Source organism: Anser brachyrhynchus (genome assembly GCF_964034855.1).
Source record: "Anser brachyrhynchus genome assembly, chromosome: 15".
Lineage (NCBI taxonomy): Eukaryota > Metazoa > Chordata > Aves > Anseriformes > Anatidae > Anser > Anser brachyrhynchus.
In genome coordinates this window covers 14,125,344-14,148,280 of record NC_137733.1, presented here as the reverse complement: position 1 = coordinate 14,148,280, position 22,937 = coordinate 14,125,344, and the positions used below count along the sequence as shown (strand labels likewise).

The 22,937-nt window shown below is 54.9% G+C and overlaps 2 protein-coding genes across 7 annotated transcripts in view; one reads left to right on the top strand and one right to left on the bottom strand.

The window, feature by feature from the left end:
- The window catches only part of TNRC18 (trinucleotide repeat containing 18), a 51,954-nt gene extending 36,568 nt beyond the window's left edge, over nt 1–15,386 (top strand). For 4 of the 6 annotated variants that reach the window (XM_080557403.1, XM_080557406.1, XM_080557401.1 and 1 more), the window contains 13 exons: nt 4,647–4,886; nt 6,515–6,957; nt 7,531–7,689; nt 8,544–8,685; nt 9,129–9,246; nt 9,531–9,606; nt 9,923–10,031; nt 10,959–11,075; nt 11,354–11,518; nt 12,081–13,375; nt 13,788–14,024; nt 14,465–14,539; nt 15,115–15,386. In XM_080557403.1, coding sequence (XP_080413529.1) covers nt 4,647–4,886; nt 6,515–6,957; nt 7,531–7,689; nt 8,544–8,685; nt 9,129–9,246; nt 9,531–9,606; nt 9,923–10,031; nt 10,959–11,075; nt 11,354–11,518; nt 12,081–13,375; nt 13,788–14,024; nt 14,465–14,539; nt 15,115–15,321 — 3,383 coding nt within the window. In that variant the 3' untranslated portion in view covers nt 15,322–15,386. The remainder of the gene's footprint in view (nt 1–4,646; nt 4,887–6,514; nt 6,958–7,530; nt 7,690–8,543; nt 8,686–9,128; nt 9,247–9,530; nt 9,607–9,922; nt 10,032–10,958; nt 11,076–11,353; nt 11,519–12,080; nt 13,376–13,787; nt 14,025–14,464; nt 14,540–15,114) is intronic. The other 2 variants (XM_080557405.1, XM_080557404.1) reach the window with 1 other exon arrangement.
- Nucleotides 15,387–17,147: 1,761 nt separating this feature from the next.
- SLC29A4 (solute carrier family 29 member 4) lies at nt 17,148–22,693 on the bottom strand. The gene is made up of 10 exons (XM_080557407.1): nt 22,524–22,693; nt 21,907–22,038; nt 21,701–21,814; nt 21,492–21,620; nt 21,310–21,384; nt 20,634–20,899; nt 20,411–20,546; nt 20,010–20,197; nt 19,502–19,742; nt 17,148–19,421 (listed from the first exon to the last, which is right to left on the bottom strand). The coding sequence occupies exons 1-10, from the start codon at nt 22,681–22,683 to the stop codon at nt 19,279–19,281; spliced, it is 1,584 nt and encodes a 527-aa protein (XP_080413533.1). The 5' UTR covers nt 22,684–22,693; the 3' UTR covers nt 17,148–19,278.
- Nucleotides 22,694–22,937: the final 244 nt, after the last annotated feature.

Sequence of the window (22,937 nt, the reverse complement as noted above, 5' to 3'; positions counted from 1 at the left end):
TTGCTCTCACGCTGCACTAAAGAAGCAAAGTGGTTGGCTGGTTGTAGGGCAGACACTTCTCAGCGAGGGTCACTAGCCATGAACCTGAACCTTGACCATTGTTATGTAGGTAGGCAAAATAACTTTTCTTTATGTCATCTGTCAGCCTCAGATGTTTCGATGTTACCTCCGTGAATAATGACACGTAGTTCTTTGCATTCTCTCGGTTATTTTAATTTTGAAGATGATTGCTGTCCACTTTTGACTTTCCTCTATCCATGAATAGTTTTGCATGGAAGATTTGCTTGAGTGTCTGTGTTTGAGGACTCCAGAACTGCTTTACTCTTTGCAGACTTTCTTTTGGGGAACCCCTTATCCCAGCAAAATGAAAGGTTTTACGGGTGGATCCGAGACAGAGAAGCATTGCAAAGGTTATGCTCTTAAGGGTTTCTGGGCCACAAAGCAGACTGTTTGGGTATTAGGGTAGTGGGTGGCCGTGTCCCTACCACTGTCTGTGTCAGATAGGGGATTAGTAACTGCAGGAGAACTTGTTTTCGTCTGCTCTGATATAGAAGAGGTAGGACATACTGCTTTCTTGCAGACCAAACACAGCGTTGCTGTTTTGATAATGGACAGAGCTTGTGGTGTTTCGTCCGGTGACCTTGAAGGGGAAACCGCTAGTGCAGCCTAAAGCTGCATAGGACCTCTGAAGGCCATCAGGATAGGTAACGAATGCCATGAACTTCCCAGGACCAAAGACCTACATTTCTTCCTCGTCAATGTCTGTTTTCCTTAAGAAATTAGTACCTTTTTCCTGCCCCCCTTTCCTTGACCCGGAGGATGATTTTACCCCAGCGGACAAAACAGTGGGGGATAACTTATTTCGCCATACAGCCAATCCCATGCAATAGTTGTAATATTTTATGTTGTTTTTAAGTACTTCTGGAGTCAGCAGCACAGCATGTATGGGGGGAAAAAAATCTTCAAATTATGAGAATTGGTTTACTTGACAAAATACAGTCTTAAATTGGGAATTCAAAAATAAGCAATCTCCAGAATCTGGACAGACCATTACAAATCAGATGTCAAGGACCCAGTAGCTGTCTAAAGTCTGCCTGTACTTAGCCTGCTTTGTATGCTGTAGGCCTGCTTGGTGTTATAAAAAAATCATGCTATTTTTTTTACGATGTGAAATGACTCTTTTAAGTGTGTTTTTACTCCCCCCCCCTCCTTCCCAAACCTTCCCTCTTCATACCCTCCTCGATCCGCCTTGTTTACATCAGTCTTTAAAAACCAAATTGCTTAACCAGTTTCTGTTCATCTTCATTTATGCCTCTCCTACAACAAAATGCCACGGTGGCTTAGCTGTTAAAAGCAGTGAGAAAGTTTAGCATTTTTAATTTGGTTTTGGTTCTGAATTTAATGCAGGTAAAAATTTTGGAAAAAGAAAAAAAAAGTCGTCTTTGACTCCAGTTCATCTGGTTCCAATAGCATTTAAATACGTCTTTTGTTTGTTTTGGCTGTGGAATTGTGTGTGTGTGTGTGGTTGCATGTGTGGGTATATACACGCATATACATGCTCTTAAAAATGTCAGAAAAGCGATCTTTAACCTCGAATATTTTTTCCTCACCCTTGCTCGGTGTTTACAGAATTACAGTTTAAAACAGTATTTTGGAATGTTTTTTGTCCCTTTTTTTTTTTTTTCAGGAGAAAGAATTGAGACTTAGATTGTCTAAAGCATCTGTGTATGCTTCATTTTAAGCCTGCACGTAGTTTGGGTACAAGAAGAGTAAAACTCCAGCTTCAGATTACATACAGGCATCATGAGTCTTGCCAAGAAGCCATGCGGTTGGCCATAGAGGACCAGCAGCTTATTTGCCACCAGGAAGATAAATCTGGGGACTTAGTTTAGAAGTGTATGGATTTGGAGAGAAGCCCCAGACGTGTGCTGGGTTTGTTTCATTCGGTGGTTTTCGTCTCTTGGGAAATCAGGAGGAAGAGGAGCCGGGCTGCGCTGCGCATGTAGAGCAGAGCTAACGAGAGCTGCCCTCGCTGCGAGAGGTGGAGGAGGAGAGAGCTGTGGGTGCAGGCTGGGAATGTGTTAAAATGTTCTTTTTTTTTTTTTTTCTCAGGCTGAAAATTGAATCTCATGCAGATAAAAATATAAGCGTTTTGGTAAAAATGCTGACGAGAGGCTATCTTCGGTCGTCTTTCCGTAGTGTGACAGCGTGTATTTGAAGGAGGTTAGAATAACTGCCGGCTGCATTATTGGATCGCGCGTTTTCCGTGGCATGAGTAATAGCCGCTTTCATCGTGGCTTTTAAATCTGTTTCACCTTGGTGCGTTTGAAATACGGTAGCAGCTTGATACCCCTGTGCCCTCGTGTCTGCAGAGCCCATGCTGGCTGCTGTGGAAGAGGAGTCCTCACGTGCTGAAGGAGAAGCGTGCTGCGCGGCGGTTGTGTGGGGCAGGTTGTGGAGGGATTTTCCTGCAAAATTCCCCCATTTTCTGCCTGTTTTTCTACCTACCTGCCCAGGCGAGATCCTCTCTGCTCAGCCAGCTCTGTTTAGTTTAACACAAAGGGCTGTATGAGTTCATTTTTATTTTTTTTAATTTTTTTTTTCATTTTTGCTGAGAATTACTGAGCTTCGGAGCCCAACTGGATGCGAGGAAGGGGTCTCAAATACTTGGTGGTGGGAGTTGGGGCATCCCACTTTTGAGTGGAATAAAGCTGGTTTAGGAACCCGGCTTTGCTGCTTTCAGACAGGTGGCTCCTGCGCCTCAGAATAGCCAAATTCATCTGAATGTGTTTTCTTTTTGGCAAAACACGGTAGAAAATCAGCAGTTGTGCCCCCCTTCTGTGTTAGGGGAAGGAATCTGATCCTAATTTGCTCTGGATTGTTGGTTTTTTTTTTGCATGTGGTTTTTATGCAAGGAGTGAAGAGGGGCGTGGATGTCTCGGTATTGACTGCAGGACTGTTGGTTTAGTAGCATTTTCATATCAAAAGGATCCAGCTTGAGTGACTGAGACGGGGAAGGGCTTTCTATGCAGTCAAGAATTAGTATTCTGTGACTATCTGATGTATGCTGTGCAGAAAAGCTCTCCTTGTGTGAAGGAAAAAAAAAAAAAAAGGCTGGCCATTACTTCATTTGATAAAATGCAAAGACGAGAGCACTGTTTTCTGATGTTCCTGTTATTTCTAATGTCACGGAAAAAATAAGCCAGAGTGGAAAACTGACGCTTGTGTTATTGTATTTTTTTTAACAACCGAGTGTTGAGAACATTTTTATCTATCCCAGAGGGCATAAGTGAAAAGAAAAGGATTTTCGTGTTCATTCCAGCTCATTTTGAAGGGATCTGGTTTCTCATTTGGCCGGCTTTCAGACGCGGGGCCAGCGGCTGGCAGGGAGCTCTCGGGCAGGGGAGGCTCAGGCGGGGAGAGCAGGGCTCCTGCTAGCGGTGGAAATCTTTCAGCACCCTCGGTGATCCTATTTAAGCCCTCAATTTCAAGAGAGATGAAATCTGTTTTACCAGAGCCACTTCTGACAGTTAAAAACCGAAATTTATACGCGTATGTGTGCTCGTATATGCGTGTGTATGCGTACGTGTGTGGCATATGTGCCTTTGTGTAGTGACCCGTGCTCGCCAGAGCTACCTGGATGAGGTGGTGTTAAAATTAATTGCCTTCGGGCTGATGAAGGACTCTCGGGAGGTGCTGCAGGGAAGGGAGAGATACCCCTCTCAGAGCATCTGCCCCCGAGTTCCTGCTGCGCACACACCCTGTAAAGGAAAATCCCAGCCCGCTGCTCTGCGTGTGCCAGCAGAGGCAGGCTGAGAGGCTGGTTTCTTTGCCAGAATTACGCTCCGGGCTGCGGGCAGCTCATCCTGCCTTTCTGAGCTGGGCTTCCCTGGCCCGAGCCGTAGAGAGGGAAGTGAAGGGCAGGGAGTTTTGAGGCAGAGCGCTTAAACACTCCTTGTTGCCATCTCCCAACACAACTGCTGAAGCCTGCTCCTAGCAAACGTCATTTTCGCCCTTTGTCTCTTCTCATCTGCGGACACAGTTTTCCTCCTCCTGCATTCCAAACCCATCGCTTTCAAATTATTACTTCCCTCCTCCTCCTCCCCCCACTTTGCATTCTTGCCTCCTGCCCCTTCTCCTCTCCATGTCCTCCTCGCCTGCTGCCCTGGCGCAGGCTGGTCCCTGGTATTCCCCTCCCGTGCTGATCCCTGATTCTGATTGTGCTGACGGGTTTTGTGCTGGAGGAAGAGGTGGTGGGCGGGAGGGGAATCCCACAGCTCCCCGGTTGGGATTTTCAGAGGAGTTAAGCTTTTAATCCCTCCTGCGAGCTGCAGGGAAGGGGCGCGTGGCTTCCTTTTCAAATCCCTGCCAGCACCCTGCTCTTCCCTCCCTCGCCTCGGATGGGTCCTCTGGGCCATCCCCGTGCTGCTGCGTCCTTCAGGGGTGGTGGTAGGCAGGGTGATGATGCCAGCTGTGTGGCCACAGAGACACGTGCGTGTCCATGGCCAGCATCTTCTGGCTCAGCTCGCGGGTGGCTCAGTGCTACTTCAGGCGAGCACGGAGCGGCAGGAGAGGCTGGGGTGGAAATGTGGCTGGCGCACAACTCCGTGGGGTTTGTAATGGGCTTCCTCTTTTCTGCGTGCTAGATTCCAGCTCCGAGGAGGAGGAAGAGGAGGATGAAGAGGAAGAGGAGGAAGCGGAGGACTATGGGACCGACGGCACCGACAGGCTGTCGTCGCCTGCCCTTGACGAGAGCGGCCTGGGCCTGCTAGCAAGGTTTGCTGCCAGCGCAATGCCCAGCCCCATCGTTCCCCCTCCGCTTTCCATCATCCAGCTGGAGGCCAAGCAGAAGGCGAAGAAGAAGGAGGAGCGGCAGAGCCTGATGGGTGAGCTGCACGGTTAGGGTTGGTGCCGGGGGGGGCAAGGTGGAAGGTTCGGGAGGTCCCAGCGGTGCTGCAGAAAAGCAGATTGTTATTCAGACACGTCGTGCCCTGTCCTTGCTTTTGGCTGCCTGGTTCTGATGCTGAAGGCAGGGACAGAGAAGCAGAGACACCCAAGCAGAAGAAAAACCTCTTCAGTTAGCCCATTCCATCAGCTTCCCCGTAGAAACCAGCCAGCCAGACTCAAAATGAGAGTTCCTTCCTCTGCTCACGTGTTTGCCATGCCAGACCCTGTTTCTCTGCCCCTGTGTCTCAGTTTCGGTGTTACAAGTAATAGGAGTTTCATTTCTTCTCCTCCCCATGCCTGGCTGCACAAGTGCCCCTGGGTGACATCGTTCCCAGTCAGACAGATCTATATGGGCTCCATTTATAAATTCTCTATTAATATTTATTAAGTGATAATGGAATTTATAGCATGCTTCGGAATGGAAAATGATGTCTTCCTTGGGAGCCCAGCTTGTTTTAGCACCATTTCCATGCTATATTAGGCTTTTGCCAACTTGTTCCAACAGCCTCCGTAAAGAATTTATCGCCTTGTAACCTGCCCTCCTTGAAACTGGAAACGTCTAGAAATTGTCTCATGCGGCAGTGAGGGAGGAGCACGGGCGTTGCAATTTCCAGTGGGTTTTTCATCTCGAGGGTTGCCAGCTTTGATTTTGACAGGCTTGCTCTTTCCCTGTTCGTGCCGGGGCTGTCTCAGGGGAAGAGGTTGGGGTGGAAGAGGAGAGCAGGTTCCTGCAGGTTGAATTTCTGAAGGAAGATGCTTTCTCTCCGTGCCTGTGCCTCGTACATTTTCTTTTACCCACGAGTTGTTCAGTTGTGAATGTCCTTTCCCAAGGGTCTGCTGCAAGCACTGGTTATCATAGCGGGGGCCGTTCACTGTGGGGCTTGAGGAGAATTTCTGCCAACCTTCCTGGCGTGAAGCGAAGCTTGATTTCAGACCGTGTTGGTCTGAAGGCAAAGTCACACAGGTGTGTGGGTGCTGCCTCAGTTTCCCTTCTGCCCTTGAAGGCCTGTGATTTTGCTCTCCTTTATCAGGTTCTGGAGAGGGGAAAAACACTGCAGGTGGTGAACACCTTGGTGTTATTATGGTAATTCAGGATGCTGGGCACTTCTGTGCCTGTAATGCAAAGCAGTGGCCAATACGAGGGGATTTCCATCTGCCACAGACAAAAGATCATTTATGTCTCCTGACTTTAAGATAATTACTTGAGCCAATAAATAGCACGGTGGTGTCTCTTGGCCAATGGGAAAAAATAAGCTTGAAATCTGGGTTTATTCAATTCATTAAAGAGATTGTTCTCCGGAAACAAATGTGAGGCTGGAGAGGACTGCACCCAGAAGGGTCGGAAAGCTCAGTCTGTGGGGTTTGTACTTCGCTTCAGCCAAGCAACTGCTTTTTGTGGAGGGCTAGAGGATCTTTGCCTTAGGGATGTTGGGGTTTGAAAAGGGGACACCAGGGCTGTGTTGAACAGGCATGACATCTCCCATGGAGCCCAAAAGCTTCCAGCAGGACGTGGCCCCTCTTGGCTCAGCCAGGGGATTTGACTGATGATTGAATCCTTTGCGTCTAGGGACGGAGTTTGAATACACCGACTCGGAGAGTGAGATCAAGATCAGGAAGAAGTCGCCCTCGGGGCTGCTGCGGGGGAAGAAGGGGCCGCTGGAGGCAAACAGCATCCCACCAAGCCAGGCTCCGAGCGGCCTCGACCCCGGATCTGGAAGCTCCGACAAGTCCAAGCTTGGGGCTGAGAAAGGCCGCAAGCTGAAGAAATTCAAGTCCCCCAAGGACCTGAGCTTTGAGTTTGGGCTGGAGGCCAGCGATGATGACCTGTGGAACCGGCGCCGGAGCGAGAGGATCTTCCTCCACGACGCCACCACGTCCTCGGCCATGCTGACCCCCACGGCACCTGCCAGCTCCACTCCTGTCTCCAAGCCCGGGCGCTGTGGGAAGGGAGCACCCATGAGCCCTAAAAAGGAGGGCAGCAAGGGGAAGGACAGGAAGGAGCTGAACAAGGTGAGGAACATGCAGACAGCATTGGTGTGGGAGCTGAGGGCAAAAGGAGAATGATTAACTCTGCTAGGCGAGAGCAGGGAGGGTTGAGTCCCGTCTCAGTGGTTGCTCAAATGCTCTCTGACTGCCCCTTGTCCCCTGTGCCACTTCATGGTGCCTTCTGAGGGCTGCCCCTGGCTGGTAGTGGCAGTCATCTCCTGTTTGCTAACTCTTCCTCTGAGCTGAAAGCTCGGCTGCCTCTGGCTCCGGTTCAGTTCATGGTGGAGTTACTGGGGAGCAGCGATAGCAGGAGGAGTTCGATGGGTTGGTTGTGGCATGAGGCCAGCTGGGATCTTCTTGGAGCTTTTTGAGGGAAGGTTTGACAGGCAGAAATTTCTCTTTGGGGTAATGAAAAGCTCTCCCTGAAATGTGTGAAGCCTGAATGCAGGGCTGGGAGACGTAGGACAGCAGTGAACTGATTGCTGGCTGGATGTCACTCTACCTGAGCACAGCCTGCTTTGCTCCTCCTTTCTTCTCTGGGCCTGGATCTTTACCAATGGGAGTGTTTACTTTTTTTTTCTTTTTTTTTTTTTTTAGCAGCGTAAGAAAGGTAAAGAAGCACCCTGCTGCTCCTCGTCCATGTCTCCTCCTGGCATCCCTAGCTCCCCATCTGATGTTCGGGTCAGCCTGGCAAATGCCCTGGGCTCCACCAAGAAGAGCAAAGCCAAGGTGAAAGCCAAGGAGGTCAAAAAAGAGGTGAGTGGCTGGTTCTAGACTGTATGAGCTGGAGAGCAATTGGCAGAGCCCTGCTCTTTTTCTGGAGTGTGAGGGAGGGAAAACACAGAAAGCAGCCTTGCTCAGTGTGTTACAGGCAAAATTTGAGAAGCCTAAATTCCCAGGAAGGCTAGCAGGTAGTACATGCTGCTACCATCTGCTGTTCATTTGAATTCATACCTCAAATTAATGAGCAGGCAGGATTTCTCTCTAAGGCATGGACGTGGGGGTGGAGGGAGAGCCTTCACAAACAGCAGAGACCAAGGAGATGATGATGGAGTTGGTCTGCTCAGCACGTGGAGAGCCAGGTCACCACTGTTTTCTCCTCGGTGTAGCCTGTCTTCTCTCATAGTACACATTTCTGTGTCTTTTCACGTGATTTCTGAGTGTGATGCTTATGGTCTGTGTGTAACAGCAAGAAACAGATCGTGGGGCTTTGAGAAGAAAAAGGAACAGTGTCTGCTGCCTGTTTAGTGAAGACAGGCTCTCAGGAGCACTGTGCAGAGGGGTGGTGAGTGCAGAGCAGTGCTAGAGCTGTCTGCTCTTCAGCATCTCTCCTAGCCTCCAGGAGTGAGATGTGGCTAGGATGTGCAAAACAGCTTTTGCTCAGCTGTCAGTGATGCTCAGCAATGAGGCTGGTAAATAAAACAAGGATCTTTTTTTTTCATCCAGAAAGCAATGTTGGTTACACCCACTTAACTCTGTGATTAACGTTGCTGAGGATGGAGACAAGTTTGTCCCAATATCCTCAGGTTGTTTGTTGCTGGAGGAAGGTGAGATGGGATCAGGCTGTTGCCTGTTGGCACCCAGCTGACGTGCTGCTTGCTCTCCTGCAGAACCGAGGGAAAGGAGGAGCTGTCAGCAAGCTCATGGAGAGCATGGCAGCGGAGGAGGATTTTGAACCCAACCAAGACAGCAGCTTCTCAGAGGATGAGAACATCCCACTGAGCATGCTGGTTGAGAGGCCACCCACACCAGGTGAGGGCAGGAGGGGCTGGGAGGGCAAATTGTGTGAGTAGAGGAGCTGGATGAGTTTCCCAAGGCTGCTTTGGAGAGCTTTTCTGCTTTCACACATTCCTTGTCCAAAGCCACGAGTCCTTGTGGTGGAGATAACCAGTTTTCCAGTCAATTTTGGCTTGCCAAACACAAGCTTCATCAGAGTGGCCAACCCTGTTTGACATCCAGATGAAGCCCAGTCATTGAGCAGCCCTATTTTCATTTACTGATATGTTATTACTGAGAAGGGTGCCTTTTTCTCTCCAAGTATCTGGCCAGAGAGAGAGAGAGCCCTTTCTGCAAAGTACTTGCTGGCACTTTTCTAGGGAAGGTCATTCTGGGAGTATGAGATTTCTCTCTCCCCTTGCGGTCTCTTTTTCATGGATGGTGCTCTCTAATCCTTGCCTTGTTTCGATACCTCGCAGCTCCCCGCTCCTGCATAATTGACAAGGATGAGCTGAAAGATGGCCTGCGTGTCCTCATCCCCATGGATGACAAGCTGCTCTATGCCGGCCATGTCAAGACAGTGCATTCACCTGACATGTGAGTCGTGGGGCTGCTCAACTTGCCCAGGCTCTGCTAGAGAATGGGGATGTAGCTGGTGCAGGAATGGATTTGGGGACTTTGCCCGGCTGTCTGGAGAGAGACTGACAGAGTCTGGCAGGGAGGGAAGGAGAGTTCATTCTGCTTTATCAGTGCTGAGGAAAATCTAATTACCCCTTATTGAATGCACTCAACTGAACTGGTGGTAGGGCTCAGAGGGAGGTGTTACCCCATCCAGGTGATCTGTTCCACGTGCAGTGTCTGACCAGGCCTTTGTGTTTCAGATACCGTGTGGTAGTGGAAGGTGAGAGGGGAAACCGACCCCACATCTACTGCCTGGAGCAGCTCTTGCAGGAAGCGGTATGTGAGGCTAGTGGGTGCCTGGGCCCTGTTTTGGAACGGAATAGGCTAACTGAGTGTCCCTCCCTGTCTGGGGCTGCAGGGGTGCCCCGTTCCTGTCCCCATGGGCAGAATGGGCAGAGCTCCCCTTGGTGTGGAGCTCCCCACTAGCAGGGGTGGTCCTTCGTGCTGTCTTGTGAGCAGACAGGAGGCTATTTCCCTGCAGGGAAACCGTCCCTTGTCTTCTCCAGAGCTGCTTTGCTAATGCCAAATGTGGTAGGATGGTCTGTGCTGGTGCGAGGAGCATCAGTAATCGCCTCCCTTTTGCCCCGAGCAGATCATTGATGTGAAACCACCGTCAGTGCGGTTCCTGCCCGAGGGCACGAGGATTGCAGCCTACTGGAGCCAGCAGTACCGCTGCCTCTACCCAGGGACAGTTGTCCGAGGTAAGGCCGCCCTGGCTGCACTGTGAGCCAGGAATGTTGTGGTCCTGCATGTCCTGAGGGATGTCAGGCTTGTCTGGGACGGCCCTGAGGTCTGCTGTGAGTGTCTGGAGGTCAGAGGCTCACCCGTTCCTCCAGGTCATGCCCAGCTCGACCAGGGTGCAGGTTTAGTATCATCCTGTGGTCCAGGAGCCATGATCTGGTACGAAGAGGTCTGAGTGATTTAGGAGCTTAGAATACCAGGGAAATTTGACACATTTCAAAAAGTAAGAATTCACTCCAGCCCAGGCACTAGTGATTTCTGAGGTTGTGGAGGTTTCTGTATCATCTACCCACTGACAGCTCTGCCTCTGACACATCGCCTCTCGATGTCTCCCCCATCTGGCCTCATGAAAAAGTCAGTGAAGAGCCCTGGACAATTCTGCCATGACCGGCCTTGCTTTGGGCTCTCGGTCACACTGTATATAAAGAAAGAATTACTTAAAATGTATAGAGTGGTGATGCTGATGTAGGGAGAAGGAAGGTGAAAAACAGGAGCTCGTGATTGCTGAGAGAAGTTAAAAAATGCAGGTCGAAAAAAAAAAAGATACTGCAGTGAAAAAGGAAAAGTGAATCTCTGCAGGAACACAGGGAAATAGTGACACGAGGTGGGAAGTCAAACTGGAACGGTTGTTACATGCTGTAGCAGAGCTGTTGACAGAAGAATCGAGGAATTCTGCACTGGGTGGGCTGGTTTAGTATCATCAGGGATTTTTCACTGTCGACTGAGCCTTCTGTGCTCTCCTGCATTAGCCATATAGGAAAGGTGGGGGTGAGATGTTTTGGAGTTTGCGCAGGATCCCTCTATTCCCCTGTGTTCCTGCTTCCCTGACAAGTGGTTTGTACTCTTAAGTTCGTCAGTAACAACTTCTTCTGCTCCCTAACCTGCAGGAACCCTGGATCTGGAGGAAGATGGTGATCTCATCACAGTAGAGTTTGATGATGGGGACACCGGACGCATCCCGCTGTCTCACATTCGGCTTCTCCCACCTGACTACAAGATCCAGTGTGAGTCTTACTGCTCAGTTTCTTGCACGATACTTCCCTCTACAAAAGGTAGGGAGTTTGGAGCCACGTTCCTCTTAGATTTTGGGACTGATTCACAGACTTTCAATCACAAAGATTGTACCATCAATTATGGACATGCAAACCTGGGGTGGGGCACAACCCTTTGGGGAAAAAGGCCTAATCCCTGTTGGAGAATTGTTAGAGACAAGTTCCCTGTATCTCATCTCTGTTGTGTGTGTTGTTTCACTGCTTTTGAACATCTCTTTGACCCGTTCCAGGTGCTGAGCCTTCCCCGGCCCTTTTGGTACCCAGCACCAAGCGCCGCAGCCGTAAATCCAGCAAAGATGCTGGAGAAGGAAAAGAAGGGGCTACGCTGGGGTCAGAGGAACCCGTGTCAAAGGGCAAAGGGCGAGGGAGAAAGCCAAGCGTCAAGGCGAAAGCTGGTAGGTTGTCATCTCTGCCAGACCTGGAGCTGAGAGTCCTTGCACAGTTCCCCACCAACTCTCCCCAAGTTAGGGCAGTTGCATGGGGCAAGGTTTGGAGGGGGTTGGATGTACTGCTTGAGTGCAGAGCATCTGTGCATCAGCCCTCTCTACTGCGACCGTAGTTTGCAGGAGGCAGGCTCAGAAGCTGGCCTGAGCTGTGAGAGCTTCCTTCTGTGAGTCGGGGCTGCAGAGCAACGTCCCTTTTTCAGCTAAGCATCTCAGCAGCCATCAGCAGGGCCAAAGATACAGGAGATCTGCAGTTTGGTTCCTCTGCAGTCAAAGCAGCTTTCTTGGGAATTGCCCATCAGCCTCTTACAGGCACTGGCATCGGACCAGGCTGCTTAGTAAGCTTGTCCAGGGAGCAGTGAGCACCTTTGTGCCTCTTTAGGGAGCCCTAAGTAGTCAGGAACAAGCCACCCGTGGCCAGAGACCAGTCACAACTGGTGTCTGGCTGTGTCTGAGCTAATGGTGCCCGTCTGGGCGGATACCTTCATGCTTGTGTGCTTCTTATCCTCTGCAGAAGAGGCTGTCTTGCCAGAAGAGAAGGATCAGGTTGAGCCTTCACCTGGTGCCTCTTCAGTCCCAGAGAAGCCGGCCTGCCTGGGCAAGCAAAGTGTGAAGGGGTCGCGGAAGTCCCAGCCGCTGCCTGCTGGAGGCTCTCCTGCCCCCACAGAGGAGAAGCGGTCAAAAGCCAGTAAAATGAAGATCTCCACGAAGCTGCATAGCCCCCCCCAACCCACTTACCAGCCTGCTGTGTTCGGCAGCATCCTCGGCGCAGAGCCCTACGGCGACCTCCCAGGGACGCTGGCGGCCTTCAGCTCCAGCGATGCTTCGGCATCGAAAGCCAAGGCCAAGAAAGGGCGGCCCACGGAAGAGACGCAGGAATTTGGCACCATGGCCAAGGCTCAGAGGAAGCACGACAGTGAAATCCTCATCAAGCTGGACCATGAGGGTGTGATGTCTCCAAAGACAAAGAAGATGAAGGAGGCGATGAGGATGCTGGAGGACTCAAACCTGGCCAGTCGCAGAGATGGCAAGAGTCTCTTGGGGCTGGGCTATTCCCCTGCAGTGGGTGCAGAGGGCAAGCAGAAATCTTCCCGAACCAAAGCAGCTGATGGAGACCCTTCCCCTGCCAGCTTTGGGGGAAAGTTTGATGGCTCAGCAGAAAGCCTCGCTGCCTCCAAGGACCAGGAAGACAAGGCAGCAGCTCCGGCAGCTGTGGAGGAGTCTGAGAGCAACAGCAGCGACAGCAGCTCAGAGTCAGAGGGAGAAGAGGAGGCTGAGAAGAACAGAGGGGAAGCCCAGGACAGCAGCTCGGCCAGCTCCAGGGCATCCACCCCTCTCTCTTCCTCCAACTCCTCCTCTTCATCCTCTTCTAGCAGCAGCTCCTCTTCATCCTCCTCTTCCTCCTCTTCTTCTGCCTCATCGACCTCTTCTTCGTCGAGCTCCAGCTCCTCTTCCTCCTCCACTACGGACGAAGACTCCTCCTGTAGCTCTGATGACGAAGTAGCTGAGGCCCAGCCAAGTTCCTCGGTGCAGCAAACCCTCCCTCCCAAGCAAACCAAGCAGGCAGGGAAATCCCGCGCGTCCTCCCACCCCCAGAGCCAGAAACAGCCGGCGCAGCAGCCGGCGCAACAGCCGGCGCCGCAGCAGAGCGGCAACAAGAGCAGGCCCAAGAAGCGCGAGGGCATCCACCTGCCCACCACCAAGGAGCTGGCCAAGCGCCAGCGGCTGCCGTCGGTGGAGAACAGGCCCAAGATCGCCGCGTTCCTCCCCGCGCGGCAGCTGTGGAAGTGGTTCGGGAAACCCACGCAGGTAAAGGCAGCGCCTCCCGTTCGCGTGGTGCCTCTTGCGGTGCCTCTTTCCCCCTGGGGGCTGCCCGAAGGAGGCTTGTCCTTCTGGGCTGGCAGAACTCTTGACGGCGTGGTGTGTTCCCCAGCCTGGCCCTGGGGATCTCCCCGCCGTTTGCGAGGAGAATCGGGGTGGGCCTGGGTCTCTCTGTGCTCTGTTTCTTGTGGGAATGCCTCTTGGTGCTATGGCAGAAGGCAAACACCAGCGCCGTGTCCTGATTCTCCGTTAGCGTGTAGTGCTGAGGCCGTGGAGAGGCTGTTGCTGTGGTCACTGCTGGGCCAGGCCTGGCTCTGCCAGCAGCAGAGGGCAGGATGGGGCCAGCCGTGCTGGCTGGGGGAAACCAGGGCTGCTCACCCGTGTGATCCTCTCTTGGCAGAGACGAGGAATGAAGGGGAAGGCCAGGAAGCTCTTCTACAAGGCCATCGTGCGGGGCAAGGAGATAATTCGCATCGGGGACTGTGCCGTCTTCCTCTCAGCTGGCCGCCCCAACCTGCCCTACATTGGCCGGATCCAGAGCATGTGGGAGTCGTGGGGCAACAACATGGTGGTCCGAGTCAAGTGGTTTTATCACCCAGAAGAAACCAACCCCGGGAAGAAACTGAATGAAGGCAAGGTAGGCTGGTCTCCCTTGCTGAGAGGGCTGCAAAGCGGCTTGTCCCTTTTTTTGTTTCCCGAGGACAAGGAGAATCATGTCCCAGTTTGTTACGGGTAGCCTCGTGGGGTGGACCCATCGTTTCCTGCTACTGGGGATGCCCGTGGTATGGGCGGGCCTGGTATTGACCCCGTGAGTGAGGGGTGTCTTTTATCCTACTGGGAAATAAAGATGTTTGTGTCAGTACAGAAAGAGTCTGTGCGGTGTAAAAACCAATGCCCTGCTGCTCAGAACCACTGAATTCTGCACGCTTGCACGGTGTGGTTTGCAGCAGGCTCTCAGCATGTGTTACCTGTGGGTGAGGCTGAGGTTATAAAGGCACATGTGGCGGGCAGATGATAGCATGGAAAAAAAATACTAATTCACTCTTCATTTCTCTTTTCTTTTCCTCTTGGGCGCAGCGCTGGGATCAGAAATCAGGCAGGAGCCTGTCCACAGCTCTGCAGGCATCCAACCAGAGGAAGGACTTCATGGAGGTCAGTGAGGTTGGGGGCGAGTTGGGGTGGCGTGCTGGGGACTGCATAACCCGTGCTGCTGGGAAAAAGCCCCTCGATTATTTGGCTTTTGCCTCAGCTGCTGACCCTGCAGCATTCACAACTTCCGATGGGAGATCTTGGGAGGGTGGAAATTGCTGCTGGTGCTGGGCGTGAGGAGGAACAGAGGGGCTGGTAGCCAGCACCCGCCTTTGCATTTGCGTCCTTAAAAAAAGGATGCAAAACCCCTGGCCTCTGTATTCCCCCGCTGGTGCACTCTGCAGCCGCGGAGTTCCCGTCGGTGGAAGCTGGCTGAAGGCAAGGGCTCAGGTTCATTGTGCTGGACCGATCGTGTCTGCACTGCCCGTGGGGGCGTCCCTGTGCATGCTCCCCGTGTCCCTCCCGGGGCTGGCAGTGGGGATGGCCGAGGAGTTCTGCCCGAGTGTGCGCACAAGCCCTGGGTAGTCCTGGTGGATGTTTTTTTTTTTTCCTTGCAAATTGAAGATGACTCTTTAAATGCCGTGAGATCTAATTGCTGCCTTTCGTTCTGTCTCCCTCCTTCCCTTCCGGTAACTCAGCGAGCCCTCTACCAGTCCTCCCACGTGGATGAAAACGATGTCCAGACCATCTCACACAAGTGTCTTGTTGTTGGTCTGGATCAGTACGAGCAGATGCTGAAGACGAAGAAATACCAAGACAGTGAGGACCTCTACTACCTTGCAGGGACCTATGAGCCCACTACGGGCATGATCTTCAACACCGACGGGGTCCCTGTCATCTGCTGACCGCCCGGGGGACGCGTGCCACCCCCTGGGAAGGGACGGGACAAACATGAGGACGTGCCTGTTAAGACGACATGATTGTTTCTTTCAATGCTCATGACTTCTGTGTCACACTACAGACAGGAGAGCGCGAGAGACACAAGGAGGAAGGAGAGGGCTGAAGAAAGGGGTTGGGGAAGCGGTTACAGGACTTGTGGAAGATACCGGGGGTGGTGGTGGTGGTGCGTGAACCCCAGAGCTCCTCCCGAAGTGGCTTTAATTGAGGTGACACTTGACCAACTTCTCCCTTCCTCCTTTTGGTCCTGGAAAGCACATGGGTCTCATGATCATTTCACCAGCGGGACCCCCCCAGCAGGAGGGATCCCTTTTGTGTCATTCGCCCCCATCAGTCACTCAGAAGCCGCCTGTACGTGGAAGGACACCGCTGGCCTTCTACGTATGCTCCTCTCCGTCCTTATTATTCCCTTTCCTGCTTGTTTCGCATGACCCTTTAGGAAGGACAGGGTGGAAGAAAAAAAGGAGATGAGTCTCTCTCAGCGCCTCGTCTCGACCCTCTCAGCAACCTTTTTGCAGTTCCCTTGCCTGGCCGCGTGCAGCACGGAAGGGCAGAGCTGGTCCTGGCGTGGAGGTGGGCGGGAGAGGTTCTCCAGGCCGGGGGGAGCAGGGAGAAGGTGAGCTGCCCTCCAGGCTGGGATGCTGCCTTCCCGCTGCCTCGAACAAACGGTCTGAACCCACCTTCCCGCTCCCTCCTGCCCCAAAAAGGCCTTTGGGGAGCAAGTGCAGGGTGAGGTGGCGATGCTCGGCGAACAAAACTTGTTTTGGAGCGTGCAGGGAAGGGGGAAAGGGAATGGCTGGGGGAAGCTGCTGCTCGGTGCGTTGAGCAGAGGATCCTGCAGGCCCTTGGGGCAGAACTGATTTTCAAGAGCCTTGGGGCCCTTGGCAGAATGGATTTCAGCATCCCTCACCTGGCTTTACCCCTCCTGCCTGAACGGAGACGTGGAGCTGCCTGGAAGCCCTCAGTTGCAGGGAACAGGGACAGAGCGCGAAGCCCAGCCGTGCCCGCCTGCTGCATTTCCACCGCCAGAGCCTTGCTGTCACCTCGAGCGGGGGAAAGGGGCCCTTCAGCTTGCTCCATCCGCCTGGCCGGCCTTGCCACGGTTTGCAGGGAGCCGCCACCATCGCCTCCTGCCTCCCCCTGCAGCACCAACCCTCCGGCTCAATCCGTGGGGCATCGCCGCCGCCGCACCGGGGATCCACCCGGGAAGGCAGCGCGCAGCCAGGAGACGCTGGAGGAGACCACACCGCTGCACCATCCTTGCACTTAAACAAACAAAAAAAACCAAACACACACACACAAAAAAAAAAAAAAACTCCAAGAGACGCACTGATCTTCGCAACGACCGACTCGCACTACAGCTCGCTGGGACGCAGAGCCGCCCTGGCTCCTCCGGGGAGGAGATGCTCGCACGAGGACAGATCACAAACTGTCCCCCCCAACACTGCTGGGGGCCGGGGCTGGGGCGCCCCTGCAGCCACCCCTCGTACTTCGGAAGAACCACACGCACGGTGCTGAGCTGGTACCACCTCTGCCCCAGGCCGCCGGCGCCTCGGATAGTGACGGTTCTAGCCTGTACAGTTTTAATGTACCAAAAGACTCTTTAGCCCTCCTGTATTATAAGTCTTTAAATGGATTCAACTTTTTAATTATAAATATAAATATAAATATATATATATAAATATAAACTTTTTAAAACTGTGAAAAAAAAAATTATGAAATTCTAAAAAAAAAAAAAGAAAAAAAAGACGGCAGAAATGAACACAGTCTGACGTTTAGAATATTATTTTTTATTTCCTGTTGGATTGTGATTGTAAATGATCTGGGAACAGGCACACCCCCCACGCTCAAAGTGTACTGTAATTCTAGAAGCAAATTGTGTGATCATATTTTAAAGAGCGAGAGAGAGAGCGCGCGAGAGAGATTTTATGCTAATGTTAAATAGAAAGCACTTAAAACCCACTGCCTTCTATGGAACACAAGGATATTTCAGACAATCGAGAGGAAAGGAGAGCCAGGTTTTTTGTCCTTTTTTTTTTTTTTTGTCGTCGTTTTGTTTATGTTTTGTTTAAAACAATTTTTTTGGCATTCTGTTTGTTGGAGAACTCCGTGTGATCTTTTTTCATAAAAAAAAAAAAAAATTAATTGAAAAAAAAGCAACCCGACGACGCATCTTTCTTTGTCTCACTTTTCCTGACTGTGGGTGTTGTTTTTTTTTTTTTTCCCCCTCCCGGTGCCAGCGGTCTCTTTTTGGCTGTGCTTTGGCAGCACTGTGCAAGCTGGCGGGGGGCTCAGTGGGGTCCCAGGCGGGTGGCTGTGTCCCCGTCAATGTGGCTGCCCCTAGGGGACAGAGAGGACGTGCGAGATGGGGAACAACACCAGGGGACCACACCAAGGGGTCTGCAGCGTCCCCTGATAAACCCGAGGATGGTAAACCCACTGGGATGGGGCATGATGAACCCACGGCCAGCCAGCAAATGGGGCAAGCGATGACCCCAAAGAGCCTGGTCCCTTTCCACCCCAGCAGGAAAAGAACCGGGACATGCAAGCTGGTGCCTTTCAGAAAATAATAAAAACCTGAAACCCAAAAAGCATTTGTTCAGAAGGAAACCCCCAAACCCAGCTGTGTGTCTGGGACCGGCGCAACGCGGGGCTGAGGGCTGTGCTGCCCTGGGGGTGCTCCGGCAGCGCCCCACGGTGCAGGCGCCCTGCGCCTCATCGCTCCTCTTGGGGTTTTTTTTTGGACAATTTCCTTTTCCCTGTCTCTGCTGCCTGGCTGAGCGGGCACCTGCACGCCCCAAAGCTGGGCTAACGCCTGCCCAGCTGCTGTGGGCCGCCAGCAGTGCTCTGCGGTCTCCCTCTGGAGCATCCCTGGTGCCAGCCTTGCACCGAACCCGGTTGTGGAGCATCCCGCAGGTGTGCGTGCAGCGGGAGCGCTGCAGGCTGCGGCCGCTCATCCCACTGCAAGAGCATCACGCCCTGACCGCCTGTGGCACCTCGTTTCCCCTCTAACACCCCTCCTCTCCCCGCCGCTGTCAGTGCGGCGGGGCACGGGGTGGCTGCTCCTGCTGCGGGACTCTGCGCGGGCCCGTCTGTGCCCTCCATCCCCTCGCTCTGTATTCGCCACCAAAGGCGTTACAGGAGCTGAGCTGCTGGGCGCAGCGGGGAGCAGGGATCGTCGCAAAGTGAGGCATTTAATCCGGTGTCAGCTTCATTTACGGCCCTTGTAACAGAATTGGAGGCTCAGCAGCGGCCCTGGGCAGCATCCACGGTGCCTTGGCCTGGAGACCCCCCCCCAAGGCAGCAGAGCCCCCCCTTGGGCAGCCCCACAGCACGCAGCGGGGGGCAAGACCCTCTTCTCTCACGGTTGGGGGGCAAAAAAGACAAAAGCAAAGCAAAGTGTGTTCTTTCTTTCTTTTTTTCCAGCCTGCAGAAGTGATTTGGGTCTGTTACACAGCAATTGGGGTGTTTTTTTTTTTGGGGGGGGGGGGGGGGGCACGGTTTCAAGTGCTGCAGAGGAATCCTGCGGTGCTGTGGATAAAAGCCTCGCCTCGCCATCCCACAGCACCTTCCTCCCTCGCTCCTCTTCCTCACCAGCCCTTCTTCTCAGCGCTGTCCCCATTCCTTTTGGGATGGTGCAGTATTTCCTTGGCAAGAGCTCAAAGAGAACACCCCCCACCCCCCCCCCGACCCCAATACCCCCAGAGCTCTGTACTTCACCCCAGGGAGTCCCCCAGGAGCAGTGGCACCACCCCTCAAATCTGGGGGGCCACCATCCCGAGAGGTGGCCCCGCACAGCACCCCGAGGGACACCTGCATGGGCACCGAGGGCCATTTGGGGAGGCCGCAGCCCCACGCCAACAGGACCCGGTCCCATCCTGACCCCCACCACCCATCCCCGGGGCTCAGTAACCCCCCAGGAAGGAGCCGTTGGACGTTTCGGTGTAGAAACAGCTACTGTGGGACGTGCTGGTGAGGCTGTAGGCAAAATAAGCCACGGCCGAGCCCAGCGTCAAGCCCGTCATGTAGGACACGGTCATGGTGTTCCCTGCGGGAAGGGACACGGGGTGTCAGGGTGCCAGCCCCGGCCACCCCCTCGTGGGGTCCCCGAGGACGGCGTGACCCTACCTGCCAGCTCCCGCTGCTCGGGGCTCACTTTGCCGGCGGCCAGGATCATGGGCACGCTGCCGAAGTAGCCGTTGGTGATGCCCATGAGGAGGGAGAAGACGCAGGGCCAGGCCGGGTGGCCGAAGGCGGGCTTCCCGTTGGGGTAGACGCACATGATGAAGAGGGGGATGAAGACCACGCGGAGGCAGGAGTAGATGAGGAGGTGGGTTCCCCTCCAGTCGTAGGGCAGGGCGGCCAGGATCTGCAGCGAGGGGCAGAGACCGCGCTGGGGGGGTGGGAGCGAGGAGGTTTGGGAGGGCGAGGAGGCGGCGAGGCGGTGGGAAGCCCATCGTCCGCAGGAGCCCGACCTCGGCCACGCCGGGGAGCACCCGCACACCGGGTAGGTGCCCGTGGGGCGGAGAAGACCCCAAGTGGCTTTGAAAGAGAACATAAAGAAGGGGAGGGGGGCAGGGGTGGAGGTGGCTGAGCCCCCCACCCCCCTGGCCGCGGCTGCGTTGCCCTCGCCTACCTTGCCGACAAAGTCGGAGAGGTTGAAGATGGCCATGATGAGGATGGGGAGCCACTCGCCCAGCGTGCAGTTGTGGATCTCCGACTCCAGCCCGGGGAAGAGGCACAGCGTGATGAAGTAGGTCATGGCGATGGACAGCATGTAGGCCCAGATGAGCCGCGACACGACGTAGCGGTGGAGCAGCATGTCTGGGAGAGGCGGGCAGCGCGGCTCAGCCAGGTACCGCATCCCCAAGGCTCACCAGCAGCAGCACGCTGAGATGTCCCCGTATTTTTGGGCGCAGTGACAAATGGATGACCCTTCCCCCCCTAAAACCCTAGGCTGCAGTTCGCTCCTCCTGCCCCACAAACCCACCCTGCTCCTGCCACCCGCCACGGCTCGTCCCCGAGCCCGCCACCCACCTCTGAAGCTGGGCCAGCTCCTCTTGATTTTGGGCCGGGGCACGTCGAAGCGCATGTAGGTGCCGCTGCCTGCCAGCTCGGCTTCGGGGCCCAGGCTGCCCCGGGGGGAGCCGGGCTGTCCTCGCGGCCGGTCCTCCTGCACGGGGAGAGGGGACACCAGCGCTGAACCCCGGGGACAGAGGGACCTTGGGGAGCAGCAGGGGGGGGCCCTGCCTTGGCTTACAAATCGGACGTCCTCGGCGGTGACATCGTGGTGGACGCGGTACCCTGTCCCGTGGTCGCCGGCCCCCCGGGACGCGGGGTGGCCCTTGCGGGAGCAGGAGGTGTAGTAGCGGACGAAGTGGGTGCGCTTCACCAGGAGGTGGAGGATGAAGCACGTCAGCTCCATGCCGATGGAGATGAAGAAGAAGATGACCGTGTTCTCCTTCTCGTCCGACAGCAGCAGCTTGGTGAAGATGCGGCTGAGCGAGATGATGACCCCGGCGGTGCCTGGTGGCACAGCCGAGCGGTCGGGGCTGGGTCCCACAGAGCCCTACGGCTTGGGGACCCCCCTCAGCAGCCCCACATTGCACAGGGTTGGATGCTCCAAGCACGGAGGAGCCACAAGTGGCATTTTTGGGGTGATGGAGCGAACTCGTGGCAGACACCCCCAGCCCCCATGGCAGCACAGCTGATAGTGCACATGATTTGAACACCCCGTTTTGCCACGGAGCCTTCGGGGTTGTCCCCCAGCTGCTGGAAGCCCAAAAGCCACCAGGACGTGGTCCTGGGCAGCCTGTCCTAATCAGGGGGATGGAGGAGATGGCCTCGGGGGGGTCCCTTCCCACCTCAACCACTCTGGGACTCCGTCCCCAGCTGGGGACATCGTGGTGGCACGTGCGGCAGCCGCCGGTACTCACTCTCGCCCGTCATCACCCCCTGCGTGTAGCGCTTGGGCAGCAGCCCCGTGTAGCCGTAGAAGCTGGATTGCTGCACTTCAGGAGAGATGCGCGCAGGGGAGAAGGAGGGGGATTATTGCCGCAGCCGAAACGCCCCGCTGAGAGGTTGGGGCTGGCGAGGGTCCCAGGAGACCACGGCATACCTGTGCAGCCAAAAGCCACCACCCCGACGGCCACCAGGTTGATGGCGTAGGCTTGCCGGCGGGTGAAGAGCTCCAGCCAGACGTCGCAGATGCTGACAAAGAGCAGGGGACCCAGGGCAAAGAGGTAACCTGGAGAGGGGGGAGATAGGGGCAGGTGGTGGGGCTGATGGGGGCTGGCACCGCCTGGGGACCCGGGGACCCCAGCTCACCCACGGAGATGCGCGTGTGCAAGCTCAGCAGCTCCACCAGCGCGTTGTTGAGGATGACGGCCACCAAGGCCACCAGGATGTAGGTGAGGCTCATGTCGAAGACGATGGAGGTCCCTGCGGAGAGGCAGGCGGTGGGGAAGGCTGCCGGGGGCTCAGCTCAGGTTTGGCGGGGTGGGCAGGAAGAGATTGGGCTGCTGGAGACCTACCTGGGTATTTGTGGTGCAGGTAGTCCACGTCGGTGATGAAGCTGTTGTACGGCAGGAGAAACCCAACCCCGGCCAGCAGCATGGCGAAGTAGATCCCGTGGTATCGGTCCTGTGGCTCGGGGTCTTCAGAAACTGCCCCGAAAGGGAAGGAAAGAGAGGAGGTGTGACAGTGGCACCGGAGCTTTCATGTCCCTTGTGGCACTGGGGACATGGGGGCCCAATGCGTCTCGCTCAGGGCAAGCCAGCCCCGGCCCCGCAGTGCTACAAATGCCCTTGGCCTGGAGAAACTCCTTCCAGAAACAAAGGCTGGAGGGCAGGAAGACACCAGGGCTTTGAGGGCTGATGGGTTTTTCTAGCAGGGGGAGAGCCAGGCAGGAGCGAGCGGCTCAGAACCCCCCCGCTAACCGCAGAGCCCACCCCTACAGGATGCTGTGGTGGCTAAAACGGGTACAAAGTGCTCTGAAGGAGCCAGCAGGCCATTCCGTGGCACGGCATGACTTCACGGCAGAATAGCCATTTGCGGCTATTAACCCACCCCAGGAAGCTCCTCTAAATGGGTGGGAAAAGCCTCGGGGCGGGCGGCCCCCCCCCGCCCCATCCGTGTCCCCCCTCCTCACCCGGTTCCATGAAGGTGAGGACGCCCTTGGCCTGGCCGCCCCGCTGCAGCTCGTCCTCCTCCAGCTGGTAGCTGTCGAAGCTGAAGCTCATCACCACGTTCCCCTCGGGCGTCCCCGCCGGGCTCAGCTCCTTGAAGCGCTCCGTTCCCACCGACCCCATCACTGCCGACCTGGGGACAGAGAGCGGTGACCCCCCCCCCGGGGGCACACAGGTGGGTGACAGTCCCTGTGTCCCCCTGGGGTCGTGTTACCCCCCCCCCCCCCCCCCCCCAGGGTGATGCTGTAGGGTCTGTGATGCTCGCCCCGGCCCTGCTCAGCACCTCGCTGGGACGCTCAGCACCGACGCTGGGATTTCCAAAAGCAATTAGAGAAATTAATGGGTGGAAACCAGGCGGCTGCCTGGGGGGGATCCCA